Source organism: Diadema antillarum, unplaced genomic scaffold (assembly GCF_040938485.1).
Source record: "Diadema antillarum isolate AM-2024a unplaced genomic scaffold, OU_Dant_1.0 seq00003223_RagTag, whole genome shotgun sequence".
Classification (NCBI taxonomy): domain Eukaryota; kingdom Metazoa; phylum Echinodermata; class Echinoidea; order Diadematoida; family Diadematidae; genus Diadema; species Diadema antillarum.
Genome location: NW_027273808.1, coordinates 55,406 through 65,900, shown reverse-complemented (window position 1 = coordinate 65,900; position 10,495 = coordinate 55,406). Strand labels below are relative to the sequence as shown.

General features: G+C 42.0%; 2 protein-coding genes across 2 annotated transcripts; both read left to right on the top strand.

Moving 5' to 3' along the window:
* The first annotated feature begins 209 nt into the window (after positions 1 to 209).
* LOC139715278 (NFX1-type zinc finger-containing protein 1-like) lies at positions 210 to 5,702 on the top strand. The gene is made up of 3 exons (XM_071626857.1): positions 210 to 523; positions 1,915 to 5,353; positions 5,586 to 5,702. The coding sequence occupies exons 1-3, from the start codon at positions 300 to 302 to the stop codon at positions 5,700 to 5,702; spliced, it is 3,780 nt and encodes a 1,259-aa protein (XP_071482958.1). The 5' UTR covers positions 210 to 299.
* LOC139715286 (NFX1-type zinc finger-containing protein 1-like) lies at positions 5,503 to 10,049 on the top strand. The gene is made up of 3 exons (XM_071626862.1): positions 5,503 to 6,609; positions 7,357 to 7,474; positions 8,509 to 10,049. The coding sequence occupies exons 1-3, from the start codon at positions 5,726 to 5,728 to the stop codon at positions 9,739 to 9,741; spliced, it is 2,235 nt and encodes a 744-aa protein (XP_071482963.1). The 5' UTR covers positions 5,503 to 5,725; the 3' UTR covers positions 9,742 to 10,049.
* Positions 10,050 to 10,495: the final 446 nt, after the last annotated feature.

Here is a 10,495-nt window from a genome sequence, read left to right as displayed (position 1 = left end):
ATCATTCAGCTAGTCGTTTCATGTGCACTGAAGCTACGAAGAGGATATTCCCTTAAGCACAAGGCGTATGGGAAAAGCTGCTACATTTGTTCAAGCAGCCAACATGCCTAACACTGAGTACCATTACTGGTGTTATTTAATGGTTTAGGGATCCCTTTAACCAGAGTTAATGGTTGTTGGGTTCGAACGATCCTTCCATCGCCCTCCCCACCCCCTCCTAAAAACAGAAGCAAAACAGAAACAAAACAAATCAAAGCCAAATTCTGATCATTATTTTCCACACTTTCCAACTAGCAACCATGGCCAACGCTGAAGATGAAATAGACGCAAAGAGGACAATGTGTTGGGGTGATGAGAGCGGACAGGATGAAGAAGGGGTACAGAGAGGAAGGCGACACATTCCCATCGACTCTGGAGATGACGGATGTCGGGAGGATGAGGGCGTTCAATTTGTGTCTATCCCAAGTGATCATAGCCCTCTTACGGCTGGTAATCAGACAAACAATGAGACAGCATCAGTCAGGTAAATATCAAGTTTCTGAAATAAACTCTCTACAAACTTTCATAAGTTAAATTCTAAAAAATCTAAAAATTGTTTTAACCGTTAAACATTGTGATACGCTTATCAGAAAAATAAAATTGTCATCAATGTTCCGGATTAAGATTTGTGGTGTATGTGTGTGTGTGTGTGTTTTTTTTTTTTTTTTTTTTGTTGTTGTTGTTGTTCTTGTTCTTGTGAGAAAGAGTTTTGTTAGTTTGTTTTTTGTGGGGGAAGGGGGTTGAACATTCGTGTACATCAATTATAATGTCTATAAAATATCCTTGCTGTTAATGTCTTTCATTATAGCCAATTCAATATCCACTTCATTCGTACACCACAATTTGACCTTGTTGGCAACGCTGGGTAAAAACGCCTTGATTTTCGTTCGACTTCAAAGGGAAATTAATGATGATTTTCATAATTTTACATCATGTAATATATAAATCCATAGTACCATGTGGGCCTACAGATTTGAAAAATTCATAAATTCATTGTGGTCCTTGAGTAGATAAACCAATACTCTGAAAAACCCAAAACAGTAACATTGAACAGGGATAATGACACGGGGCAACTGTAGGGGGCTCTCATATTCCAGTACTGTAACAGTGTAATTCCATTACCATACCACTCTCTTAATGATTTCACCTGTTTTAGATCTTGTGTGCTTTCTTCTCGTGTTCTGCTGCCTTAAGCATCAAATCATGCATTTTTATGTGAAGCTGCTATGTCATCATCCTGGTTCATTGTGATTTTTTTTTTTAATTTTGAAAACGTTCTTAATCCTCATGGTAATCTAAAAAAAAAAATCTGAAACTTTGTACCCAGTATAAGCAAAATACAGATGTTCAACTGCTAAAGTCTAAGAATCATTCGGAAGTCCCTTTTAATAAACTATACACAATAGACAAAATTATCAAGCTTTGTTTTAAGCCTTGATATACTAGTATTCATACAATGTATGTGGATATAAGAAATGTATTTGTATGCATATATTTGCCAAAGTATTATGGGTGATAATGATATGAATTTTTCATTGAAAATCCAACCATCTTCCTCATTACTTTTGCATATGGATACCACATGCATGGTACTATCTCGTATCCTGCCTGCCGACAAGAAATAATTATATTTTCATGGGGAAATCAAACGAATTAGATGAAACCATGCGGTACACTCAACATAAGAACATTTCGGCTACAGGAAAGTGTCAAGGACACTGTTTAAAATATGAGAAATATGTATCGTAAGATTAACAGCTTCTACGTATGTAAAAGGCTGTCTCATACGATGAGACAAGATTTACGTTCAAACCTACAGCGTATGAGCTGTACAAATGTTATGGGAACAATATGACTTTTGTGATATTCACTCAGAACCGAATGTCAGCGCATCGGACGGTTTCAAGCACTCAGTTCCTCATCGTTGATGGATATTCTCCAGAAAGAGCCATCATTGGCTTTGGCATATCTTTTTGCACGCAGAGAGGAAATCCAGGTCAGTATCAACGAACCTAGGATTGATGACGAAAGACAGAGGTTACTTTGGAGGAGTTTGGCATCAGTCTGTGACGTTGTAAGTGCTGATCACTCGGTCATCACCCTGCTAACAATGGTAGCTGACTCTAAACTGCTCACATTACATCTCGGGCCCCATCTCATCAAACTGAGAAACCTGACTAACGAAGTCAAGAGTGAAGTTGAAACTCTACTTACGGACGTACTCATCGTGTTCAAAACAATGCTACAGTGCCTACCGAGTCGAGCAACAGATATTCAAGTTTCCTTCACCCTTCTCAGAGATGCCATAGAAGCACTGAAAAAGGAGTCTTCGACTGTTTACATTTCCGAGAATCTCGAACCAATGATAAAAACCGTATCTGAACAAATTGAAGCCCTAGAAAAGGAGAAGGACCGTAAACGTCAAATGGAGTTAGTACACGAACACCCTCCACCGGATGATTTTCGCCAGCAAGCCATTCTCCCTACAACGAGAGAACTTCAGGCAGGGTATCGACCATTCCTTCGGCCACATATCACGAGAGGTGTTTATGCGGATGGAGAACACTATTTGGACGTACAATTTCGTCTTCTTAAGGAAGATTTTGTATACCCTTTGCGCAATGGAATATCAGAATATGTAGCCTTCAAACGAGCTCACCCCGGGAAGAGGATCAGACTCCAAGATGTCAGAATCTATGAGGGAGTGCGTTACATTTCGTCGAGTCATGACTCCACTGGAGTTTCTCATTTCTTGTCCTTCAAAAAGCTTAGAGTTAGATGGCAAACGTCCAAGCGTCTCATGTATGGTTCTCTAGTCATTCTTTCCAACGATAACTTTGCGACTTTTCTATTTGGAACGGTTGCTAACAGAGATGTAGAAGGACTTGAGGCTGGGCGTGTAGCTATTCACTTGGTTGATCAAGAAGACATCTCCTGCTTACAGGGCAAGACGTTCGTCATGGCAGAGTCTACCGTCTTTTTCGAAGCTTATCGTCCAGTACTCCTGGGACTACAGAGAATGGAAGCTTCTTCCTTGCCGTTATCAAGATACATCATTCACCTCAAGAATGAGGTACGAGCCCCAATGTACCTTCAGGAAAGAAGCAGGGAAGATTCCAAGAAAATGTCTAAGAATGTTAAAATGGACATAACACCACTATTTCATGGCATGGCTCGTAAAAGATCAGGTGTGTCAGGGCGTAGTATTGCAGTAATGAAAGATGATTCCTGGCCTCGTGTGACTGACGTCAACCTAGACCCGTCACAGCTGGAAGCAGTGAAGAAAGCTCTCACTACAGAACTTTCTGTTATTCAGGGTCCACCTGGAACTGGTAAGACTTACGTTGGTCTCAAGATTGTGCATATCCTGCTGATAAACAGACGTATGTGGTCCCCAAATGACAACCCTGGTCCCATTCTTTTGGTATGTTACACAAACCATGCCCTGGATCAATTTCTGGAAGGTATTGTAAAGTTCCATTCGGAGGGTCTCGTAAGAGTTGGCAGTCGAAGCAAGAGTGAACATCTCAAGCGATTCAACCTCAAAAAATTCCTTGGCAGGAGCGGATGTTGGGAACAACGGAGGTCGCTTGAAGTACACGTTCGAGATGCCAAAACCAAGCTTGATGAAACCGAACTTAGACTCACACGAGCCAGAAAGGGAATCGTTGCAGAGTTTGAACTACGTGATGTCATATCCCGCGAGCATTACAGAAGTCTTTTACGACTAAAGCATCGCAAACAAGTCGCCTCCTGGATGGTAGAGTGGCTCCTCGGCGACTGCTACAAAGACAGTGATTGGAACAAGGGAAGAGACCGTACAACGGATAGACGAAAGAGAAAAGGCACAGAAGAGTATGGTAGTGAGACCCAGAGGGTAGGAGAATACAGTGGCAGCAGTGTCTCCATAGACATTGAATGTGAAAGGGACCAGATTGAAGAACGTCGATTGATTCATGAAGGTGTCGAGTTTAAAGAGACTAGATCAGTTAAAGGCTCCCATTTTCTGGCTCTAGATCTCGATATGCTGGAAGATGACAAACATGCAAAATTGAAACGTTTCATCAAGAGAAAGATGCTAGGAAAAGACAAGATCGATTTGAGGTACATACTATCAAAACGGGATGTGTGGCGAATGTCCCCAAATCAGAGATGGGGTCTGTATCATACTTGGTTGAACAGGTATATAGCAGATCTTGAAATGCGCCTTCCGAGGTGTGAAAGTCGATACAGGCAACTATGTTTTGAACTTGAGGAAGCCAAGGACATAGAGAAGGTAAAAGTGCTCCGAGGCGCTACCATCATTGGCATGACCACAACTGCGGCTGCCAGCAATCAGCAAGTGCTTCAAAGAGTGAGACCAAAGATTGTGGTTGTTGAGGAAGCTGCTGAAGTGCTTGAGGCTCACATCATAACTGCCCTTCATTCTTCTTGCCAACAGCTCATTCTTATCGGTGACCATCAACAACTCAGACCAAAGCCAAACGTCTACATGCTGGCGAAGAAATATCATTTGGATATCTCCCTGTTTGAACGATTGATCAATAACGGATTCCCGTACACTCAGCTACAACTTCAACATCGAATGCGCCCTCAGATTGCGGACATCATGAGGAAACACTTCTACGATGTTCTTGATGACCATGACTCTGTGAAGGAATTTGGGAACATCCAAGGTGTAACCAAAAATATGTTCTTCATTGATCACGCACAGCCAGAGGAATGTATTGAGGACATTCAAAGTCATTTCAATTTGCATGAAGCGAAGTTCCTGGTTGCTCTTTGCTACTATCTCATTCAGCAGGGATATGAGACACATCAGATCACCATTCTGACAGCATACACAGGTCAGCTTCTCCAGTTCAAGCAACTGATGGGGCGCGATAAGTTTCTCGGGGTGAAGGTGACTTCTATTGACAATTACCAAGGAGAAGAGAATGAAATCATACTTCTTTCATTTGTTAGGAGTAACGATGTTGGTAGGATTGGCTTTCTGGGAATCTCAAATCGGCTGTGTGTCTCCTTGTCAAGGGCGAAGAAAGGCATGTTCTGCATTGGTAACTTCACCATGCTTGCTAAACACAGTGACTTGTGGAAAAATATCTTTCAGGATCTGCAATCAACAGACAGTATCGGAAATTCACTAAAGTTGCAGTGTAAGAATCATCCTGACATCCAGACAGACGTCAAGTCATCCGAGGACTTCGACAGTGTTCCAGGGGGAGGGTGCCTGCAGCCATGTGACACTCGACTGGATTGTGGTCATGTTTGTAGACAGAGATGTCACCCAACTGACAATCGACATAAGTCATACGTTTGCAGAGAGCCCTGCTCGAAGATCATCTGCTCTAATAACCACACTTGCCCTAAAATTTGCTCCAAGAACTGTCCTTCTAAGTGCCCTGTCATTGTGTCAAAAACATTGCCATGTTCACACATTGGCAAAGTACCTTGCGGCGACAGCTCTGACATCGTGTGTAAGGAGGATGTTGAGAAAACTCTTCAATGTTCTCATAAACGAATACTCCCTTGTCATCAAAATCCAGACAATTTACATTTGGAATGTAAGGTTATCGTTACGAGGCAACTTGAATGTGGTCATAGCAGAAGAGAGAAATGCTGTGAGCGCGGAAGATGCACAAAACTTGTCCAGAAGACTTTGAAGTGTGGGCACATATGTAAAGAGATGTGCTACAAAGATCCAGTAAATATCGTGTGCAACAAAAAATTGAAGAGAACTTTCCCTTGCGGACATACATGCAATCTGGAATGCCATGTTGACATACAGGATGTGAAGTGCTACTTCGTCACAAGGAAGCTTCTCTCATGTGGGCACGAGTTAGAAGAGGAATGTTGCGCTGCTGGTAAATGTCAGCAAGTTGTACCGAAGAAACTTCCGTGTGGTCACTCAAAGAAAGTTAAATGTTGGAAGGATCCAGAAGAGATACCGTGCACCTCAGAATGCCTGAAAGTGCTTCCATGTGGCCATAAATGCCGAGATAAATGCTGGATGCCTTGCACTGAGAAGTGTGAAGAGATGATTACCCGTGATGACTGGCCATGTCAGCACACAGTGACCGTCAAATGCTGTGACAAGCCCAGCGCATGTTACCTAAAGTGTGACGCAACACTATTATGTGGGCACTCTTGCAAGGGTACATGTGGGGAATGCAAACGAGGACGTTTCCACTTACCGTGCACAGAAACTTGTGAGAGGAGGCTAATTTGTGGGCACAAATGTTCACAAAAGTGTGGGCGACCATGCTTTCCATGTCAGCAGAGGTGTCAACAAAAATGTCGTCATGACAAATGCGGCCATCCTTGTAGTACAAAGTGTGATCCATGCATAAAACTTTGTGACTGGAAATGTCCACACGACCGTTGCCCTAAACTGTGCTTCGAACGGTGTGACATATCCCCGTGCAATGAACCATGTCCCAAGAGGAACAACAAATGTGGACATCCATGTATTGGTCTGTGTGGAGAGGTTTGCCCAAAGATGTGTCGAGTCTGCGACAAGGCTGACTTGGAGCAAATCTCACTTGGATACGAACGCTGCAATACATCACGGTAAGCTTGAAATAAAGTGTTGAAACATCTAAACAACAATACATGTTTAAACTTTATGATGATTACATGTCATTTTGTAAAATGGTAAACATATGGCCAACTATGGAACAGACCTGCAATGCGGGTAAAAAAACCCAGAAAATATCATGGGAATGTTTCACATCTTCTTTAGGAAGTACAGTTTATCTAAGTGAAAGGAGAACTATCAGTAAACTCAATGTACTGGACTTCAGAATGCAGTATTTTCCCGTCGTTTTATCTACATAACTGTAAGTATGTGTGTTTGTGTGGTTTTTTTTTCTTTCCAGGGAGTAGGGGAAGGACAATCCAGAATTAATCGAGGGTGGCGTGAACTTATTATGCTCAAGGCTTTTTCAAAATAATCATTGATTCACTGCAATGAGACTAAAAAAACAACAACATAGAGTGCATTAACGGTAACAACTGTCAGTAACTGGAGTCAAGGAATATTAGGTTTTTTTTTCTTCGAATGTCGATTGAAGCTCATATTGCGACTTGCTTTTGAAACAAAGAAGAAGAAAGATTGATTTCATATTCTTTATGTAGTTCATAATTTCTATTGTCTTTATGCTTTTTTATATTGTATGAAAAAATGGTAAAGAATGGTCACTTGCAAAAATGGTAAAGAACTGTCATTTGCAGCTCATCGAGTAGGTGCCGATGCTTCGAAGCGAGTAAACGCTACCTTCATCATTCATATTCTTGTTTGCGCCTTTCCTGCTTAAGGTACATACAACTTCAAGACTGTGGACATGTGTTTAATGTGACACAGCTAGACAACCACCTCGGATATACCAAGAATCAAGAACCACTTTCTTCACCGAGAGAACTTGTCAAGATTGTGGTAAGATTATCTTAATTTAGTGAAACTTCAACGCCGAAATCTGATCAGATTCGATATCTTTAGGTTGTGACATTTGACGTCTTGAGCCTAGTTTGATTATTTTTAAAGGCAAAATAACAAAAAAAAAAAACGTGATAAAACTATGTGTGTATTTATCCATGTATTTTCTTTCAAATGTACATAATAAATCACATAATTTGTTTGGTTACATTCAAACAAAGCAAGGTGGTAGTATATAGCTGTTGTCACGAAAGAAGATTTGACACTTTTACGAGAGACTTTCAACATATTTATGATAGGGATAAGATGAAGTAGTGAAATTGTGTGCATGGCTATATCTTTATGACAATTGAGTGGTATGTTCGTTTAAACAGGCTGTTTTCAATAAGGCTATAGTTTCCTGTTTTGTTTGCTTGTTGGTTCAGTATGAGATCCCACAGTGACGTCACAGCATGGCAATCCGAAGACTGATATATCAGCATGATCTGATGACGTGTTTTGGACATCATCTGATTGTCTCTGTCATGAAACGATAGTTTCTGTTTTGCTTTTATTGCAGCAAGTCAAACTGCATCTTAGTGGATGCCACCTGCCGTTATATGCATCCACTCCCCAAGAAAAAAAAAATAATTAAGACCTGCGCAATGGCCACAGATCCTTGCGGAGACTGTAGGCTGTAGATGGGCCTTGGTTTCCGTATCGACAAACCTGTTAGATCCTCAAAATGGCAAGACCGTTAGCAGAGAATTGTCTGAAAGGGAAAGGGGAAGGTAAACCCAATGACCGTATACACTAGCAATTATACATTTATGTACTTAAAGTATGTGTTCAGATTGTCGAAGAAGGTTTGAAGTGTATGAATTGATTGCCATATCAAAGGCCAGCGAATGGATGGGGGGGGGGGGGTAAATGTTCTTGCTGTTCCTTGCTTCCCTGCTAGAGTAGTCTGTATCCTTGTGATACACGAGAGAAACGTCAACCACGGAATTTCGTATCTATTCCTCTTGATTCTTATCTCAATCAATTACTTCTAGGTACCATCATGCCCGACATGTGGAGAACCTATAAGGATCACTCGTCGCTATGGTTCCGTACTCTTCGCATTCCGTCAGAGCCAGCAAAGCGTTTTCAAGATATTGCAGGCGGACATATCGAATGTGATGCAAAGAGCACATCAAATATTACAAGACCTTTCCCCCAGAGCTGATTCCGAAGACACTGAGAAGTCAACCAAGCGAAGTGTCAAGAGACGGGTGGGTAGGAGAGTCACCTTGGATTACGCCAGAGCCTTATGTACCCGGACACCTCTGCTAGATTATTTAACACTGACGAAATCATTTATGGATAAGTTCAAATATCTGAAGACGGAAAGTGAAGCTAGCTACAAGGGGTTTGTTGACGGCGTTATGGACGCGCTCGATACTAGTATAAATGACAGTAAAGACACTGTGGTCAGAAATTTCATCAATCTAGTGACGGAACAGCAGATCCTTGACGTTCAGAATGAACTGAGGCGACAGACCATGCTCATTGAACTATTAGAGATCTGTGCCAGAGAACCCAACCTCGTCTCGCAGCTGGATGAAGTTAAAGCAGTATTAATTCTTGACCAGCAACTGACCGAAAATCAGCTCCGCTCGGCTCAGCGGTCCTTGGGCAGTCTGTACAGGAGCTACGGCTGCACCCGCCCACGAGACCTGCCTCTGTTCAACCCCCCAGAAGTGGTTTCGAGTCACCTAGATGTGTGGAGACAGTGTCCGCAAGGGCATGTCCTTAGAGGCAGCGTGCAAGAGTCACTTGGTTGCCCGGAGTGTGAAAGTGAAGAAAGGCACCATCCGAGACAGTGGGAACCATTTGAGACTCGCAGATATAATAATGAGGATCGTAGGGTTATCACTTTTAGAGACGAAGACCCGAGGAACCGCGGCTTCACCAGTCCAGAAGAGCCGCCTCTGTTTAACCCGCCAGAAGTGGCTTCAAGTCACCCGGATGTGTGGAGCAGAGCTCCAGAGTCACTTGGAAACACGGAGTGTGACCGTGACAGAGAGGTAAGGCACCACCCAAGGAGGCAGCGGGAGCCAAAAAGGACCCGCAGAAATATTGATGAGGATCATAGGGGTAGAGGTTTCAGGGACGGAGAGCGATGGAGAGAGGGTTTTCCTCCTTTCCAAACGAATGAAGGTCCAGCTGACGGTCATGGTCGCAGAACGAAGAGACGTCAGGATTGGCTCCATGGTCAAGACAGGAAAAAACAGAGGGTCTTTTGAATTTTTATTGACACTTCACGTCCATACCATCTTACAGAACTTAACGGAACGTTATCAGTATTCCTGAGTGACAGTGCATGTAAATCGAGTAGTCAGGAAATGTACCGAACATTATACATATTTGTGAGGCAAATAAGCGTAGTGAGATTAATGTGAAAACTACTTACCAATACAATTGTTTGCTGTGGCCACCAACAATGTTGTCTGTTCTGTTGTTTATATCCGTGTACACAACTCCACATCTGAATTTACGTTCAATAATCACGTGTGTCAATTATAATAATTTCAGTATGTAACATTTATCATATTCCTGGTGAAGAGAGGATGTATTCCGAAGTATGTCACTAAATCGCAATGGTCCACAGCAATCAGATACACGGCAGACACTTCTTTAAGGACACTTTGAGTGCAGCGCAGATAAGTATACACATACAGGGCGAGTCGATTAGATTATTATGTGCCAATACGAAATTGTTTCCCTGTCGGAAGTGAATTCATTTGATTGAGTATAATAGTTTTTTCATGCATCCTTATAGACGATTTATGCCTGTCACTGCCTGTAGTGAAATTTACAAAACAAAGTTGAGATTACTCACTTGTCCAAGTACCACCATTTCTATAGATATCTGAAGGGAATGTAATAAAATTTAATGTTAAAGTTATCTGTAGACACGGTAGGTGAACCGGTGTCAAACCTTTTGTTGTTATGGAAATCGTATTGTCTTATTACAGTATCGTTCAAAAAGTCTGTAGG

Excerpts from the sequence above, each read along its gene's own strand:
- LOC139715278 (XM_071626857.1), top strand. The coding sequence starts at position 300 with ATGGCCAACGCTGAAGATGAAATAGACGCAAAGAGGACAATGTGTTGG. Across the intron at positions 524-1,914 it reads AATGAGACAGCATCAGTCAG|AACCGAATGTCAGCGCATCG; the intron begins GTAAATATCAAG and ends ATATTCACTCAG. Across the intron at positions 5,354-5,585 it reads ACAATCGACATAAGTCATAC|ACAATTTACATTTGGAATGT; the intron begins GTTTGCAGAGAG and ends ATCAAAATCCAG.
- LOC139715286 (XM_071626862.1), top strand. The coding sequence starts at position 5,726 with ATGTGCTACAAAGATCCAGTAAATATCGTGTGCAACAAAAAATTGAAG. Across the intron at positions 6,610-7,356 it reads GAACGCTGCAATACATCACG|GTACATACAACTTCAAGACT; the intron begins GTAAGCTTGAAA and ends TTCCTGCTTAAG. Across the intron at positions 7,475-8,508 it reads GAGAACTTGTCAAGATTGTG|GTACCATCATGCCCGACATG; the intron begins GTAAGATTATCT and ends AATTACTTCTAG.